General features: G+C 40.3%; 1 protein-coding gene across 2 annotated transcripts in view; it reads right to left on the bottom strand.

Annotated features, from left to right (window-relative positions):
* Positions 1-14,538, bottom strand: part of maco1b (macoilin 1b) — a 77,820-nt gene extending 63,282 nt beyond the window's left edge. Inside the window, exons 1-2 of one of the 2 annotated variants that reach the window (XM_068006587.1) lie at positions 14,466-14,538; positions 8,337-8,458 (exon numbers count right to left, since the gene is read on the bottom strand). In XM_068006587.1, the coding sequence (XP_067862688.1) occupies positions 8,337-8,416 (80 nt within the window). In that variant the 5' untranslated portion in view covers positions 8,417-8,458; positions 14,466-14,538. Of the gene's footprint in view, positions 1-8,336; positions 8,671-14,465 lie in introns of those variants that run through there. The other variant, XM_068006586.1, reaches the window with a different exon arrangement.
* Positions 14,539-20,124: the final 5,586 nt, after the last annotated feature.

Raw genomic sequence — 20,124 nt, 5'->3', positions numbered from 1 at the left:
TCTCAATACCATATTCCCACTCTCTCCCCATATCTCGATGCCTTTTGTATCTAGAAATCTATCTAGCTCCTTCTTAAATATATTCAGTGACTTGGCCTCCACAGCCTTCTGTGGTAGAGAATTCCACAGGTTCAACACCCTCTGAGTGAAGAAATTTCTTTTCATCTCAGTCCTAAATGTCATACTGGTTCATTTTTAAGAATCCTGCTTTCCTCCAAGTTCTTTATACATAGAATTTACAGCACAGCCATTCGACCCAACTGGTCTATGCTGGTGTTTATGCTCCACACAAGCCTCCTCCCACCTTACTTCATCTCACCCTATTAACATATCCTTCCATTCCTTTCTCCCATGTACTTATCTAGCTTCCCCTTAAATGCATCTATGCTATTCACCTCAACTACTCCATATGGTAGTGAGTTTCACATTCTAACCTGTTATTCTGGGTGAAGAAGTTTTGCCCGAGTTCCTTGTTGGACTTATTAGTGACTATCTTATATTTATGACTCCTTGTTTTGGACTCCCCTATAAGTGGGAATATCTTCTCTACATCTACCCCATCAAACCCCCTCATAACTTCAAAGACCTCCATCAAGACACCCCCAGCCCCCTCCCCACAATACACTTAGACCAATTAATGACAAATATTCTGCACCCAGACATCTGCCTCTTGAACTAGGCACTAGAAGGTTGACAAGAATGACAGGCTAACACACTCAGATTTTCCCTGTCTGAAGAAGTATCTCATTTTCAAATGGCAATTCTTCCTAACAGCAATACTGAGGAATGCAGGGAATTGTGGGCAGAAATGCACATCCAACCACTCTGCCTACATTTTAAATGTCAGCCTTGGCTTAGTGGTAGCACTCTTGCCTCTGAGCCAGAGGTTATGGAGCCCAACTCAAGACTTCAGCATTTAATCTAGGCTAACACTTCATTGCCATACCGAGGAAGATGCCATCTTTTGGATGAGGTGCTAAACTGATGGATGCTCAGGTGGATGTAAAATATCCAATGGCACTATTTGAAGAGCAGGAGAGTTCTCCCGGTGTTTTGGCCAAAATTTATCCCTCAACCAGCATCATTAAAACAGATTAAGTAGTTGTTTATCTCATTGCTGTTTGTAGGGCTCTGCAGTGCACAAATTGCCTGCTGCATTTCTCTACATTAAAATAGTAACCTCAAAAGTACATCATTGGCTGTGAAGCATTTTGGTATGTCCTGAGAATGTAAAAGATGCTATAAAAGAGGCAGGTTCTTGCTTTCATATGCATGCTCAAGACAAAGCCTAGAATCATGACTAAATATGACAATGTCAATAAAAGACTAGCCATTCTAATTCTAGATGTCATTTTTGTTTATTGCAATATATTTGAATCTAGTTGTATAAAATAGATAACAAAAAGGAGCAGTACAAGTTCTTGTAACCTTGAACCACTCCAGCTTAGTTACAAGTTCTTGTAACTAGGAATCACTTTGGCTACATATTTGATCATTAATTGCTATATGATCTTGTATGCACTGAGCAATATTACATTTGATTAATTTGACAAAAAAAAATGTATTGCGACAATATTGCTATACTCAACAAAATTAAGCAAATATATTTTACCAGCCAACTAGTACGGAAGAGAAAATCTAATTCCATTTTCTAATCATCAGTTTTCTTTACAGTACATTTTAGCATGGCACACTGCCATACATCAAGGCGCTACTGCCACCTTTTTATAATGACCCCCTTGCTTCAGTCACTAATAAATTGTTTAAAATTGCAGATCACTACAATTATGTTGGGGGGGGGGGGGAAGGAAAGAAGGGTCCATTCTTGCAGGAAGACCCGATTCAAGCTTGTGCTCGCTGAGGTGCAGCTACCAACAACTATTCATTCTCTCAACGATTGGCAAGACCCATTTTCTTGGGGTCTGTCGACTATCGCCTCCCGCATACAAGAATATAGTTCAGAGTGGTTTGAGGAAAATTATACTAAATTTTTTTTTTTAAAAACTAGAAAGGACCTGCATGTAATAAATCAGCCCCGACACCACTATCGCTGAAAAAAATTGATTAGAAGTTTGTTGCACGCAGTAGGTTGGAATGGAGGAGGGGAAAGGTGAGTTCCACACAAGATTATTACCAATATTGATTTTAGCTGGTTAAGTTCCGCTAAGTAGCTGCCTAATGTACATGAAGGTGAAAAAGTACAATAAGCAATAAAGGTTTCAGTAAAGTGGTTCAAATTCTGTAAGGCACAATGTGACATTTTTGTATTGGGCCTGAATTTGCTGTCAAAATAACAGTGAGGCTAATGGCACTCACCGTTATTTATGGACAAATGCTACAACAACTTCAGGAAACAGCTGATGCACGGTTAAATGTGGAAATCCAAAAGTTGCTATCCGAGATGCACCGCTCCGCCGTTAGCTTTGCGAAAACGGCATCTCGTTATCTGCCTCACCATTGAAATGTACTGAACTGCGTGAAGTTGCTGTATTTGTGCAGTAGATATGAACTAAACTCACCACAGAAAGTCAAGTCTTGTCCATTTAAGTCTAAGTACCCTTTTAAATGACGTGATAAATGTTAATTACTGCCAGTCAACCTTTCTGGCACTGAAAATTAACTATTACAAGTGAGGAGTCTCATTCCTTCAAGTTTTAATTGTTATTGGAGATTTTAAAAATGTTAAATTTTAAATAATTTTTTTTAACATTTGCTTTCTCTCTCTTAATCCAATCTTTCTGTACCTGATTTGACATTGAATTCACCCACTCTAATTTATACTTCCTTCTCAGTCCTTGCGCTGATAATTTGACAATCCTTCAATCTGATTCTCCTTAACCAAACAGTTCCTCGCCCTGTTCACTCAGCTCCCAGATGCTCGTTTCCCTTGCTGCGACGTTATCACCTCGGACTTCAAACAACTTGCCACACAAAAATTTTTAAACTGAGACATGCAAGGGCAAGTCTAACTAATGGCAGACACCGTTAGATGCCCTGCCACAGAAAATTATGGCCCAATATGTCTACTTGAACTGTGAAAAATATTGACAGTGTAGTTATAGATTCTGTTCTTCCCAACTTGGATTGTGCCTGGACAGAGCATTTTGAGTTATATAACACTAGGGTGAAGCACTGTTGCTTATAAGCCTGAGTGAGGTGGTGGGAGCAATTTGCATTGATGTCTTAAGAGTCATACAAGTACATCACAAAATATCAAAAGGGTATTGGTCCTAATTTGTGTTATTTGTATAGGAAATTGGTATCAATATACTAAATACACTTAGTGACAACACAGTAAATAATACAAGGTACTGTATAAAAGAATGCTCTCATGAATGCTAAAATAACTTATTTTTGTCACTGTTACAGGTTTGCTATATCATTCTGGAAATACTCAGGTCAGGCAGCATCTGTTTCGCTCTCCACAGATGCTGCCTGACCTGTTGAGTATTTCCAGTATTTTCTGCTTTTATTTCAGATTTCCAGCATTTGCAGTATTTTGCTTTTGTTTTACTGCAGCATATCATTCTACTGTGTAAAATACATATTAAAAACAACTTTGTTTCAAGACTCATCTCCACACAAGAAATACAAAATACAGACTATCAGAAAACCAAAAATGTATTTCAAGCAGGATAGGAAGCACCATTTTCATTCATAGAGAGCAGCAACAACTGATAAGACAACAGCTACTGAGTTAATGTGTGCATCTCAGTGTTGATCAAATTGTTAAGAGTATTAATTTATGATTCCAAGGTCAAATGGAAAATGGCACAGATACATGCAAATAAGAAACAATACAAACTGATCTCATGTAATGAGAGGCACACATTATAAGTGGAACAGACAGATAAGTTTCCCTATTGCTGGTGCAACTAATTTAATCTTATTACACCTTCTCAGTATTTAATACTTTATAGCACCAAATAAAAGTAAACAGCTGAGCATCTGGAGTTTCTTAAAGATCTCCTTATTTAAAAGAAAAGGTAGTAGAAATTGCCAGTCACACCCCCTTACAAATACAGAAAACAGAATCGTACAGTCATAAAATCATAGAATCTTACAGCACAGAAGGTGGCTAGCTGGCTCTTTGGAAGAGCTATCCAATTAGTCCCAATTCTTGCACTTGCCACATAGCCTTGTAAATTTTTCCTTTTCAAGTATATATCCAATTCCCTCTTGAAAGCTACCACTGAATCTGCTTCCACCACCCTTTCATGGAATGCATTCCAGATCATAACTCACTGGTAAAAAAAAATCCTCATCTTCCCTCTGGGTCTTTTGCCAATCAATTATGATTGTTATCCTCGAACCAGCCGCCATTACAATACGGATAGATAAAATCGTACGAAAGACTTACACAAACAGAATTGAAACAGGGATCAAGAGTCACTTGAATGCTTACGGTTTACTGATAACCTTCATACAAAACATATTATATAGCATATAACTAACCAAGAAAAAAAAACAAGACTTTGTTAAAACCTGCAATAGGTCAATTTTCTATTCCATGTCAGATTTGAAAAAAGTTGATTAACAGATATGTTACAGAAAATGAAAGTATTGATGGAAGGTTTAACATTATAAAGCTTTTACCCTGTACAAAGACTGACTTGCTTTTAAAAAAATACAAGCAAAACCAGCACCACACCTCCAATGCTAGGCCCACCACCTTGGAACCATTCTACTGTGGGAAACTGCATCCATGTGTTTACATCCATTTTTCTTAACAGCTTGCACTATAGGCACAAAAACAGCACCTCACTAGCACATCTGAACTGATTCATTTCTATGGACCGAACAAGTGGAGTTAACTATTCTATTTTGCATATTGATTAAAGCATAAAACAAACAAACAGTATGTAGGCCTGTTTTTCTTCCCCCCATGCAAAAGTTACAGGTCAGAAGACTAACTGATTTAAATTCAATCCAGCATGAGGTTAACTAGTTAAAAGTTTCAACATCTGTTTACATTAAAGTTGAAAAAGGCTAACTATCAACCAAGATTCAAGCGTGTATTGATATGAACTCTGTGCCTTGGAAGGAGGAAAATGAAAATGGCCTGTACTGGTGCTGAATGACAGAATGCAAGTTGGATGGAATAAATTATTTTCCTTTCTCTATGTACTCTTGCTTTCACAAATTGACGACAAAGCACTAAAATGACCTTATCTGTCTCCCCACACGGGGGGTCCCAGATATGTGTCTCAAATGTCATGGCATGCCAGTAATTAACTACAACCTTTAAATACCTCAAATAAGAACCCCAACTAGGAACTGTTGCAATGAACACTGACAAACTAGCATCTTTGTACTTCAAATTGACAAGGTTAGGGCACTGTTAGTAGGTGAATTTGCAATTCACAGCATGCCATTGTGAGGTGTAAGGGAACTGAACACCTTACACCATTGGGTTTCAATTTTAAAAACTTAACTAAATTTACATTGCACCATGGTGCTATTGTCAACATTAAGCAATCACTCTACAGTAATATAGATTTCAAATAGTTAACCACTTTGCTGTCAGTGCAGTACCAAAAAGTTTTCAGTATCTTCAAGATTTGTCAGACATAAAATTAGATTCAAGTTTCCTTTTGGCTAACCCCAACTTTAAGCTTTATTAAAATGTTTATTTTACTGTAACTTTCTCAGGCAACTTGCAATTCAATCTTATGTAAATGGTAAATGTTATTCATTCCAAACACAAGAATCATCAAAGCATTATTATACTCCATTTGGTCAACCTACTAAATGTATTAGTGCCAGTGAAATAAATCATCAGGGTCCTACAAGTTTACTGCTGATACATTCCAGGATGCTTTCACACACCAACTTTAGCATCACAGCAGAGCAATAAAGACGGTGTGTAAATAGGGGCTACCAGTAGTTATGTCAGATGTCATCAAACTCAGGACTCCCAGCACCCAATGGCTTGACATCCAAATTGGAGATTGAAGTGTAAACATGGTCTTCTATAGTTCAGGTACTGGAAGGGAAGGAGCAACTGAAAAGCTGGTTCAATTTTTCTGATATTGGTTTGAGATGATGTTTTTGCCCCAATTTGTAGAATGCTAATCATGTAGTGGGCTACCACTTACATAGGAAAGATATGCAAACTGTCAACTTCTGGCTTTAACCACATTGGATCTAACTGAATTACAGGTCATCAAACTTCAGTCTTCTTCATCTAGACTTGCACTGTGTTATTTTCAAACACTGAAATGGGACACTAAAGGAAGCATGAACTGTAACTTTCTCCTTCCCACATCACTACATTGCTGTAGTTTCTAATTGTTCCTGAATAAAACTTGTTTCTCATTAACAAAATGTGAATTGGAACATTACTTCCAATTGAGTTCAAATTTTACTTCTTAGGAGGATATCAAACCATCAGTGCCATTAACCTACACTTTCAATAACTGTACACTATCGCCAATCAACTGTTCAAAGAATCCACTCACTGACTTTTAGCAGCTTAACTATTAACATCCATGTGTGTAGTGTCAATATTTAAGAACTGCAAAAAATACAATTAAAGGTTATCAGTTGAAGATCTTGTCTGTTGACAAGTTTCTCAACTCTTGCCTCAAGAGTGCAGGTCAGAGTTTCAAGGACACCAGGTGTCATCCTCAGCTCAGTTGGTAGCACTCTCACCCGAGTCAGATGGCTGCAGGTTCAAGCCCCACTGCAGAGACTTGAGTACATAATCTAGGCTAACACTCCAGTGCAGTACTATCAGAAGTGCCATCTTTCAGATGAGATGTTAAACCGAGGTCTCGTCTGCACTCTCAAGTGTACATAAAAGATCCTGTAGCATTATTTGAAGAACAGGGGAGTTCTCCTGGTGTCCAGGCCAACATTTATCCCTCAACCAACGCCACTAAAAAAAAATACATGATCTGGTCATTTACCTAATTGATGTTTGTGGAACCTTGCTGTGTACAAATTGGCTGGCGCATTTCCCCCACCACAGTGACTGCATTTCAAAAGTACTTCATTGGCTGTGAATTATCTAAGTCCAATAATGCAGACTTGAAGCATTGTAGTTGTAATAGGTACAAATAAGTTTGATTATAAACAATCATTTTAATATATAAAGCTAAAGAATCAGGGTTTCTCATTCCTACCATTGCTGAGTAACTTCAATTTTACAATACATTTAAAATATTCTGGTCAAAGTAATAAATAATGTGGACAGTTGGAAACACTCATTGCTAATTATAATAAGATTTAGATTAAACATAGCAAAACATAAAACATAACATGGGGGGTGGGGGGAAAGAGAAGAGAAAGAAAATAAATAAATTCCATGGTGTAATTTCCATTTTATAACCGTCCAAAGGGAAAATGAAGACAGATCTGAAGAAATTAAAACAAAATACTTTTACAGACAAAAGATTAAAATTCCAGAAAGTTAATGGTATTCAACAGCACTGACAACTATAAACAATGACACCAGGGCTTTCCTATATAAAAATACCAATTATGTGTGAAACTATATTAAAAGTTAATGTAACTTTATTTTCATGCCCTGGAGAAAGTGACAGCCTAAGTAAGACCAGGGAGAAAGAACGAGGGGGGAGAGGGAGAAAGAACGAGGGGGGAGGGGGAAGAGAGGGGGGGGGGGGGGGGGAAAGAGAAAGAGCAGAATATTGGTTCCTTGAAATCATAATAAACCTTGCCCACTAGGATAACTAGCAAAGAAATACAACAGCAGGATTATCAGCATTGCACAATAGTTTGTACCCTTTATTTAGAAACTGTCATCAGTTTTTTTTTTAAAAAGTGGTAATACAGAATAATATCATTTTTCCAAAATTGAGCAAAGTAATTTTCAACACCAAAAAAAGTGTTTATATATAAACTTCAAAAATATTCTACAATTCAGTTCAACAGTATCTGGTAAGAACTTTACCTGAAGCCCTGGCAGTCAGAGACCATATTATGACAGCTCTCACTGAAGTGTCTCACAGAGCAGCAGCAGCAGCAGCAGCCTTCACTGCACCTCACTCTGCTTTTATTACAATGTCATTAGAAATAGCATTAAACAGTAACGCACGAAACAAACACTTTGTTTAAATCCTCACATCTTTTATACTTATATATAAAAAAAACGGGGAGTAGGTTTCCAGAACATCCCAAAAATGCTGCTTCTGTTTTTTTCCCCCCTCTTACGCGAGTCCCAGGCTTCTATGCGGCCTAGTCCAACCAGTTCCAGAAGAAACACACCCAGCGAGCGGGCTCATACGCTTCCCTCAGTCGAATCGGGTCGAATGATTTTTGTTTTAAAAAAAATGTTTTAAGATGTTGAAGGTTTGCATTTTGTTTTTTTTTACCTGCCGTATATCCCCTCGGTGATTCTGTTCCGTTTTAACGGCCTCCTGATCTTGCTGCAATCAGCATTGCGCCTCTTCATTGTCCTTCGCTGCCTTTCCCTTCTTCAAAACAGTTTCCTTCTCTTTTTATAATTTTTTTTTTACATAAAAAAAAATGGAAAAAAAATAAATTAATTTGGAATAATTTTAAATTCTGAAAATATTATTTTTCTCTCTTCCCCCTCCGTTTTCTTCTTCTTCGTCTTCTTCTTCTTTCAAACAAAGACTTAAATCAAATGAAACCAACCCCTTTCGGTCCAAACCAATATTTTTTTCTCTCTCTCTCTCTCTCTGTGCCTTTGGTCTCCTGGCAGGCGGAGAGGAGGGACTTAGGGCGCTTGTCTACCTTGCTCACTATGATTAACGCCGCCAACTGGCCAATAATAGTACGATTTCTATGATTGCCACCGGTGAGCACCTATGAGCGCTTAGAGACTCCCGCACCAGGTAGATGTCAATCATTCAGGATGACCCAATAGACGGACGTAAAGGGCGGGCACTTTGAGACGTCAAGTGGGAGGGGAGGGGAGGGGAGCCGAGAAATCACGCAGGCGCGCTGACTTCAAAGGGTCAGACAAGCTTAATGGGCATGATTCGCACGGATTCTGAGCAATTGCCGCCTTAGTTTGAATTCCAAACGGTGTCAATCAAATGCGCGGAACCAATAAGCAACGGATGGGGTGCGGGGGCGTTGCAGAAGGGAAGGTTAGGTTGAGGTGCATTGCCTGGGGGCCCGCGGCGGGGGGGGGGGAGGTGCATGGGCTTCCACGTATGCAGGTTGTGCGTTTAATCACAGGCCAGGTCTGTGGGATAAAATACGACAATGTATTTAGCGAAATTAAATTGAATGCGTTCCCTAAATGGGAATATTCAGTCATGTGATAATTTACTACACTGAACTATCACACCAGGATCTTGATCCAGAAGTGCCTTCCTAGCATATGTTGGACAAATACACATGCTAGAACCTTTGTCAAAAAAGTGTTTTGCAAACTATTTTTTGTTTACCAAACATTTGGATGCAGTTACACAATTTATATTAAAGCATGTGATAGTGTTTTTTTAAATAACGTGACATCATTGTAGAACTTCCAACTCACCATCATTTTGAAGGTGACACCCACATTTCTAAACCATCACCTATGCTTCTTTTAATGGAGCAATGCTCATGGGCAGCTTTGAGGTGTGGAGTGTAGGGTTCTGTGTATTTTATTGAGCTGATGCCACATCTTTGTTTCCTAGCAGTTGTCGCTGACTTTATTTATTGGGGATTTATTGATTGAAAACCGGGAGCACTCTGAACAGGCTACCAAGGCTGAATTTGGACCGGTTCTGCAGGTGCTGCTTCTGCATTCTTTGTGCTTTCTCGATTGTGACTATTTGGATAACAGAGGACACTTATTTGCCACTGTGGCTCAATGTGTCTGTTTTGGAGGCACCTAATATGCAATTCCACATCAGGAAGTTTGGGGATCCCCGGAGGAGCTATTGCATGGTTTCCCATGCGTATCTTACTGCTTTTGTCTCTATTGCACTCACCCCTTCAGTTATTCTCTCAATGTGTATCTGTTACTCTTTTTTCTCTGCCTCTATCTCGATTTGTCCGACACTTTTTCCTCTGTATTTTCCATTAATCTGTCCATGTTACCCTCCCTTTTTCTCTATCTTTATTACTCTACTCCTGGGACCAGAAGTGTCGGAGGAAGTGATTAAGGAGTGGCCAGAGTCTGTAATAAGCAGGAGTGTTGAAGAGAGACCAACCAGCAACCTTAGATGCTCACTACAATCGTACAATACCACAGGTGTACAGATGAAAGATAGATAGACTAACTAACATCATTACCTAGTTTGCTGGTATATCTTGCATCAAATGGAATACAAAACTGTAGGGAATCAAAATTACCCCTGAATCCTCAGAAAATTCAGGCAACTTTCACCTTCAGCTCTTAGCTGAGTGTTCACTCACATAAAATTCTCCTCTGGTTGGAAAGTTTATAATTGTGACAAAAAATAATGCAGAATTATTAAGTTGTTCTTTCTCCTCAGCCATAACGACAGTGGGACTAATTTTTCCATCACTACCGCGCATGAAGTGCTTTTTCTCTGGGCGTTAAGTGACAGGAAATGGGATGGAGATCCATGACATTGGGCCTCTGTCCCATTTATATAGTCCCAGGATTTCCAGAGCTTTCCATAGGATGAGAGGAAAGGGGAAGGGAGGGGAGCAGAAATAGCAAGCCTTAAAGCCATGCCCCCAAGTTCCTCTTTGCAGGTGCAGACACGATGGGCCGAATGGCCTCCTGTGCCATAAACTTTCTATTATTTTATGATTGGGAAGTGGCTGGCAACAGCCGTGCGGGTAAGCTCCTCCTGTTTTGTCTGGGGACTCAGGCCAAGGATCTACTGGAGTCCTCTTGTTGCTGTTGATGAGCAGCAGACACAAGGCCCCAACTATGGCAGGTGTTGCCACTCTTGAAAGCCTCACAGGCCTGTTGGAGTAGCCAATATTTCTGCTCTACATGCAGGCCTTAGGCCCGGCCACAGTGTGTGACTGGGCCATGGAATTGACTCGGCCCATACATTCAGATAGAGAGGGGCTTGGAGAGGTGCAGTGCACCTGAACTGGGGGTCCAGGTCAAATTCGCCCCAGTGTTTTTTCAAAGGTGAAATAAAATAGACAGAAACTTCACTATTTATATTTCATTTTCAGGATGCTTTACTTAGATAAAATAATTCATAATTTGTGAGGATTTTGCTTTTTTTGTAACACTAACCATCACTGGTGTATTCTATATAATAATGTGTTATGGTTTTAAATTATGCTGGGCAAATAGTAATGTACAAATATTTAACACATTTGTATGACATTCTTTTGTCTGCTGTTTTAATTTAAGTAGGTGTCTATCGCTATTAAAATATTGGATAGCGGAATTTAACATGATTGCGTTAAGCTAATATTTGCACAGCATAATTTCAAGGTTATCATTTACCAGTTTAACTCATGCTCCCAAAAACTCTAAATTACTGCTAGTTCCTGTCACATGGTGCCAGGCATTTTCAGACCCAATGTTACTTTCACCTAGAGCATCCAACGTGTCCTGTATAACTGTGCTCAGGGCTGAATTTACGTAAAGAACTTGGAAAATATAATTAACAGAATATTGCAGTACATTATTAGTCTATATAATATACAAAAGATAATAGATTTGCCCAGTTTATGATAGTACCAGAATTGCTCAACTGAATTACATCACACTAATTATATATTCACTAGTTGATCTGCTGTGGCAATGTACACAAGGAGTCAAAACCAAGTCCAATAATTCAGGTCAAACAGGTTAGAAAGCGGTGGGTAAACTGGACACCAGTGGGGGAATTATGTCAGCTTGTTGGAAGTGAAGGGCAAGAGGTTTCTGGTCAGTAGGGGTTGTTTGCTGCTTTCTCTGCTCCTTGGGCAGGGCTGCTTAGTCTCTTCTCGGTGGGTGGGGGGGGGTCGCAAACTGCCTGGTCAGTTTGCTATGGGGAATGGTGCTCAAACTCTTCTTGAGGGTGGGGAGAGGTTGGTTTGACTATCTGCTCATTTGGGTTGGGGAAATGGTGCCTGATGCCTGCTCAGTGGTGGGGTGGGGGGGCGGGATCTATCTGCTTAGTGGGGTCTGGGGATGTAATAACTGATTTTGATGAGCAATGTAATTCATCTCAGTGTATGTTCAATTGGTTGGATATGCCAAACCCAATTTCTGATCATTAGGGCTCAAGTGGGAAAATTCCTGATTTATGTTCATTTTGGGGGGGCGGGGGTGGGGTTGGCTCATCTAAAAGTTTGCTATTCAATGCTCTGGACAGCAGTACCTAATCTCTGCTCAGTGGGGTGGATGGAGGTTGGATCTAATAGTAATGTATGGCCTCCTATGTGCTAGTTTGGATTTTCAAGAAGTCTGCTTTTTTTTACTTGAAGGTCTGGTGTCCAAAGTTTATCCAACGCGGTCAGGGGAGTGTTCGATTGTGCATTACTTGCATCATTGCAGATTGGCCTATCTTTGCTCAATCGTAGTTTATGATAAAGATGCCAACAAACTTGGGCATCGGGTGAAGAGCTGGTGATTTAAACGAGGTGAGAGGTGTTTGCATTAAAACGTTCTCATTTTACAACCAATCTTCTGAGCCAGTTTTTACTAATCTACCGCTATCCATGTGCCTATAGCCTTCCTGACAAGATTTTGCTGTTGTTCAGTTAACTGCTTACCTACGCATTTGTATTCAATAAACATTCATTGACCTTTCAACAGAGTATTGGAATTTATGAAGCTGCTATATTTAATAGATTCCACTCACTTGTGCTTATCCAAGGTCCAGAACTGTGATTTTTTTTGCTTTTGCACTACTGAAGGTTTAGTTGGGGTATAGTGTTAATTGCTGCCCCATTAAACTCAACCAGTCATTTAATGTTCCATTCACAGAGCCACCTATAGGCACAGTACTTTTTGAATCTTGAGACCACTCAATGCTTTAATATATATTAAATTGTTATTTGTATTATTATTTGTACTGTTTGGTGACAATCACTGTGATGAATTATCACTTAACCCTCCAGATTCTAGAATGATTTTATGCTTGGTGACAATGTCGATAAAATAAAAAGAAAATATTGCATGATCAACATTCCTTCAAATGCGGAAGCTTTTCACAACTCAACATTTATGTGCAGAAATATCAGTGGAAATAAAAGTTATATTTCCCCTGGCACAACATCACCAGGCAATTTCCTCTGAGTTTTCTTGGGCTTTAAAAATATATGAATTAAATTTATATTTTTTAAAAATGAAAATACACCTGTATTCTTATGGCTATAGGCTGCACTCCTGTATACACTGCATACATTCGTTCCATTTCAGCAGGAAAGAAAAGCAGATAGGTTGCACACATGCACAAGCCAGAATTAAAGGTGATGGCTTAGCCTAAATGGAAACCAAAATCATTTATCGAGCACAAAGATGGCAACTGACCCTGCAAGAAACAGAAAATGTATTTACCCAGCACAAAGATGGCAACTTAGCATATAAGGAGACAAAGTGCATTTGCCCAACTCAAAGATGGTGGGGAGAACAGAGGCACTTGGCCTCAGGTGATGAGTGGCGAAGAGTCAGCAGGGAGCAGCTGGAATCTGGGGCCGCGAGACGGAGAGTTTTATTGTATGTTCAAGCTGTTGTGGTGGATGATGATGGGATCAGCATGGGGCAGACTGCAAATCAGGCAGGATCACTTCACCTAGCAGGAGGTGAAAGCAGGTAAAGAAAGAACTTGCATTTAAATAGCACTTTCATCGCATCCTCGGGTCATCTCAAAGAGCTTTACAGCGGATTACCTTTGAAGTGTAGTGACAGTTGTTATGCCAATGTGCACACAGCAAACACTAAATGATCATATAATTTGGTTTCGGTGGTGTAGCTGGATGCAGGGCATGGTGGACACTGGGAGAACTCCCTGCTTTTCTTTGAATAGTGCCATGGAATCTTTTATATCTATCTGAACAGGAAGACACAGCCTTGGTTTAATAATATCTCATCTAAAAGATGGCACCACTAACAATACAGCACTGCATCAGTAAAGCACTGAAGTGTCAGTCTAGATTATTGGGGCAATTTTAACCCTGCCTGTCTGGCGGAAACCGGGGCAGCAGGCAGTCAAAAGTAATTGTGGGACTTGCCCGCCGGGGTCCTGCTCTCATCCCGAAGGTTCCAATTTTAACCTGCTCTTCTGAGCAGGCAGGTAGGACACCTGCTGGAAACCGCCGGGGGCCTTCTTGAAATATTCAGATCGGGCTCTGGTGACATCATCGGGGCCTGACTGCTTTTGTAACAAGAGGGGAAGTCATTGTGGCTTTCCCGCCAGGCAAACCTAGCAGGAAGTGGAGCTGGGGCCAGAAGAGGCCCAAAAAGGTAAGTGGTTTTACTTTCTTGACTTTCCTTGTGGGGCCAGGAGGAATAGGAAGACTCATTGTTGCCCCACAAATAAAATTTAGGCCTCCTCTGCCCTGAGCTTCCCCACCTCGATTGTAAGGCCCTCCCAAACCCCCTCCCGACGACTTACCTGAGTGCTGGGGGCCTTTCCTTCGGTCTCCGGCGGAGGCTTCCTGCTGCTCGACATTCCCCTCCCACCTGCCAGCCAGTGGGGGAGGGGGTGGGGCTTGAACCCACAACCTTTCGACTCAGGAGGAAAGAATGCTACAACTGAGTCAAGCTGACATCTGATACCAAGAGAAAGCACCAGAAGAACTAGATGAATGAGAGCAATGACATATGCATAAAGGCTACAAACGAGTAATGGTCATAGCAGCTCCTGCAATAAAAGCATAATCTGCAGCCTAGAGTCATAAAATACAGAAATACCCCTCAGCTACAAATATACCATCCTGCATGCTCTTCAACTTCTCTGCAACCTCACCGTGTTGAAAACGAGACTCATCACACTGCTTCTACTCTAATTCAATCTTTCCTAACATCAAAAGTGCATGAAACTCTACACCTTTGGAAGTGTAGTGACAATTCTTATCCCAATGTGCACACAGCAAGCTTCCACAAACACCAAATGAACATATAATCTGTTTTTGGTGGTGTTGGTGGACAGAGGTAGATTGGACACTGAGTTATTTCCCTGCTCTTCTTTGAATAGCGCCATGGAATCTTTATATCCACCTGAACCATAGGCTTTTAACATCCAAAGTGAACTATTACTTCTTGATTTATTCTACTCTTTAAGCTCAGTTCTGTCCAGCACGAAGGGCCTTGGCCCTTCACCTTGGTTCCTCAATTTAAATAAAGCATTGCAAATGTTATAGAGAGGATATGTCATGGCCAGTTGTGAAATGGGATAAATAGTTTTACTGTTGCGGTTAACCAAATACACTTGGTGTCAGTTGTGGAGGTACTTATCAAAACTCAGTCATTCTATACATACACATTAATGTTTCATACTTGTGAAGTAATAATTAAAATAGCTTGTAGCTGATGAAATATCTGTTCTATATTTAGATCTATCCTTAATATTATCAATTGTAAACAATTTTACAACACCAAGTTATAGTCCAGCAATTTTATTTTAAATTCACAAGCTTTCGGAGGCTTCCTCCTTCGTCAGGTGAACGATGTGAAAATTATCAATTTTAATATTATCAATTAAAATATACACAATACTTAAATTCTGTTATTAGTAACATAGTTTTGAATGCATTTATAATAATTCTATGACAAAATATGGAGGAACAAAGTAATTTTCTATATGTAGCATTTAATGTATAATAATGATACATTTCTCCTGGTGGCTTCAGGAGTAAACACGCCACTTAGTAAGGTACAGACCTCTATAGACCAGGAAAGGCTCAGATCCATCCATGGTCTGCGCTGAGTAAGCTCACTTCATCTGGATGTCAGAAGGTTGGCTACAATTTGCCCTTGGTGTCTTGGGGTTTAAATCGGCCAGGCTTTTTGTTCTTGATCACTAGTCAGTGACTCCTGCCTGCTAGAAAGTGCATGTTTGTGGGCATCAGGTGATGACTGTAGAGTACTGAACTTGGCTGGGTGGCCTTCAAGGTTGAGAAGCCCACTAACGCTGTCACACAGGAAGAGTAATCAGTTGGGCAAGGTATCGGCAGGCTGATGGCATCTGTAGAGCTGCAAACCAAGCATGAGTTACAATCTTCAGGAAGTGAGATAGAAAATTGGATGGGATGTATAATTATTTGTTTATTAATACATCTATATAATATATTTAACTTTTTGAATGTGTTCACACAGCCATTAAGTGTCACACTTACCTCCTGTAACACTTTTCTGTCATGAATTTCTGTCTTGATCATACTTACCTAATCATTTTAATTACTCCCGATTGAGTGCTCCAAACTTGACCTCCGAGGCAGGTGGTGCTGTTGCTTACTTCTGAAATCTCCTGGCTGCATTTCCAAGATAGGTGGTGCTATGGCGTAATTGTCCATAGTGCCATCTGTTTTGGAGCAGCTAAAAATCAGGCCTATGGCCCGATGCTGACTGCCCTCTCCTGGCTGCCATCTCTCATGGCTACCGTGTCCCATGAAACCAAGGATGCTTGTTGTTTCCTCCAGCTGATTCCACTGTGACCTGACCCTTTCCCGGCAGTATCAGACCTCCACCCTCAAGTCACAAAGCACCAACCAGCAATCCCAAAAGCCATGTTTCTTAAATGTGTTTTCAAAATAATAAAAGCACTGAAAATTGGCTCCTGGCAGCAGCAGGGAAGTCGGCTTTTAGAAATGCATCTAGGAGTCTTGGGAGTAGAGGCTTAAGGTAAGGAGTTGGGGCCCAATTGCTGTCGGGCATGCAGTAGTGACGCAAGGAGGGGGAACGGTAGGTAGCATTTGTTCTGGGATCGTAGGTCAGGTGGTGGTGGTCGGGGGTGGAGACGGCAGCAGTGTTTATTTTAAATAATACAGGTTTCCCTAGGGCGCTGCTAGGGAAACCCTTTTAAAAAAAAATCCCCACAATTCAACTGAGCCTCCTTCACCACCGACACCCTCCCCTCCCCCCGCTGCAATTGGCCCTCGCTCACACACATGTATCTTTTCCTCCTACCACATTTTGCTCCTCCCATCCCTCCACATCAAGGACCCATACCTTTCACCCCACAGCTAATCTCAACCCTGAGAAAACCGCTATCACCTCACTTTTGTCAGTGGCACCCTGCAATCCTCCTCCCAGAACTCCCACATCTAGCAACCCCCTCTCCCCAATGCTCCCACACACCATGTCAACTGTCCCACCACTGCCACATCCAGCACTCTCCACCCAGAGTTCCCATACCTCAGGTCAACAACACAGCACCTCAAAGTTCCCACTATACCCTAGCATCTTTCTCCCACCTCTACCAGAGCCTGGTATCACCTCTCTAATGCTTTCAAATATCACAATTGCCTCTCCCTCTACTCCTATATCCCACAATCCCCCTCCTGGTTCTCCCAAATAATCACACCTACCCCAATGTCACTGCACCCCATAACCCTCACTGCTAAACTCCAGGTCAATCCTCCCATTTTGCTCTGTAGCTTAGGCTTTTAAAAAAAACATGAGATAAAATTAACTACATGGTTAAACAAACATTTAATGATAATCAAGGGCAATGATTTACAATTTCTGTTAAATATCCACATTATCTTAGCATTTGAACCTGAAAATATCAAACAAAAGTCTACAATATGCTTTATAAAAATGCAATTTGGTGTATTCAGTCATGAAGGCACTGATTATGTATTGTAACTTTGCAAAGCATCAAACAGTAAACATCTTACTTGCTGTGAGCAATGCCTCAGGAGATTCACTAATAACTGATCAAACATGAACAATTGATCATATGTTTATAAATGATTCATAAATATAATGACTTAATGAAAGTATTTCTCTGAAAAAGTCTTCTCTATTAAAAGCAAATAACTAGCTTAGAGTAGCAGTAGAGCAGACATCTTTATATGAAGATAATTTTTTGTCACTTTGTATATTAGACAAGTATTATTGACATTTTTGCTAACCAGAAATGTGATGCTAACTGTAATTAAGATATAAGTTATGTCTCACTGCAGTCAGTTATCACTTTACTGGCCAGCAGATGACACACTCCAGATTCGGTTTCAAAGAACGTCCATGTAATAAATAGAACATTTCATCATTGTCAGGGTGTTACCAAGATATTTTCAGTTACACTCATTCTTTTGCATTCAGATTTCACTGATTTCCATGGGTAAAATTAATGAATTCTCTCAGCCATATAAATACTGTGGCTACGAGAGCAGGTCAGAGGCTGGGTATTCTGCGGTGAGTGACTCACCTCCTGACTCCCCAAAGCCTTTCTACCATCTACAAGGCACAAGTCAGGAGTGTGATGGAATACTCTCCACTTGCTTGGATGAGTGCAGCTCCAACAACACTCAAGAAGCTCGACACCATCCAAGATAAAGCAGCCCGCTTGATTGGCACCCCATCCACCACCCTAAACATTCACTCCCTTCACCCCGGCGCACTGTGGCTGCAGTGTGTACCATCCACAGGATGCACTGCAGCAACTCGCCAAGGCTTCTTCGACAGCACCTCCCAAACCCGCGACCTCTACCACCTAGAAGGACAAGAGCAGCAGGCACATGGGAACAACACCACCTGCATGTGCCCCTCCAAGTCACACACCACCCCGACTTGGAAATATATCGCCGTTCCTCCATTGTCGCTGGGTCAAAATCCTGGAACTCCCTTCCTAACAGCACTGTGGGAGAACCATCACCACACGGACTGCAGCGGTTCAAGAAGGTGGCTCACCACCACCTTCTCAAGGGCAATTAGGGATGGGCAATAAATGCCGGCCTCGCCAGCGACGCCCACATCCCGTGAACGAATAAAAAAAAATTTAAAAAATTTAATTGGATCTGCAAAAATATTGAAATAAAGCTGATCTGGGATTCTGAACTCATGCAAACTTTGGCACATTTCTGTAACAACATATGGGATAAGGATAGATCCAACTTGATGGGAAACTTGCAATCAAATACTCCCATTCTGGGCTGATAATGTGGTGATACATACATTTTAGCTTCATCTATTTATTCCGTCTTTATGAACACGTTTTGTTCTTCGCACCTCTCTATATGTAAATTTTTGTGTCACGCTTCAAAAAGGTATTCAAGAAAGCAATGTACAGAGAAACTCCCTCATCAACAGGAAATTTCCTATTGACTTAAAAGTCAGAATTTCTGTAGCCTGCAATCATATTTTGAAAAAAGGAGAAAGTCAGGTATTTCAAACTGGACTGTGTCCTTTGGCCCAGAATTGACATTTGCAACCTTCCCTCACCAAAGTGTAATTTAACTTTGATTGACTTCACCATAATGCAGCACCTGCACTGTGGAGAGAGTGTAATACATATTTACAAAGGTCTTTACAGTTATAAATGTGGTCATAGGAAAAATAACAGCTGGTATTTATATAGCGCTTTTAAGGATGAAAACGTCACCAGGTGCTTCACCGAGGCGTAATCAGACCAAGACAGGAAATGTGCACAGATGTACAATTTTTGATATATTACTGATTTTGTGAAGGATCTAGCACACCCTGCATCTTACACCAGATATTATGGATGCAAAATTATCTTAAATGTGGGGGGGGAGGGAAGAAGTGTCAATCATTGACCAAGCACGTGAAATTTACAAGCACTTGCAACTGCACTCTGATTGTCCTTATGAGTTTATAAGTAGCTGCAGTTATCTGGACAGATGAAGATCGCAGATAAGCATCACAACCATGCTCCATACCCACGTATGAGTAACGCAAATTAAATAAAGACAAATCATGATCATCCAGTTCAGTTAGAAAATAATGTTTACAATTGTTAATACTCTAATAAAATTACCTTAATGTCAATTCCTGTTTGCAAATGCATATTGATTTTGAGTTGTTTCTGGTTTAAACAGACCTCTCTAAAATATTTTTACATTGAAAATAAAAAAAAGTGGAGAAGAATATATTTGCTGCTTTCAAACTCATTGTTTTGTTCAGTGAATACTACTGTTTCAAAGTATTCCATAGACATCTGAATACACTTAAAAGAGTACTGCACCAACTTAAAATTAAATAATGTAAATGAAGTGTTCTTGGTCGAGTTTAATTCTCTTCCATTCTGCAATAGCAATACATTTTTGACAATATAGGCATCGAGATTTGTGCTTTGTACTCATTATACA

This window comes from Heptranchias perlo, chromosome 26 (genome assembly GCF_035084215.1).
Source record: "Heptranchias perlo isolate sHepPer1 chromosome 26, sHepPer1.hap1, whole genome shotgun sequence".
Classification (NCBI taxonomy): Eukaryota; Metazoa; Chordata; class Chondrichthyes; order Hexanchiformes; family Hexanchidae; genus Heptranchias; species Heptranchias perlo.
The sequence above is the reverse complement of the archived record's forward strand: the minus strand, read 5'-3'. Positions and strand labels throughout refer to the sequence as shown.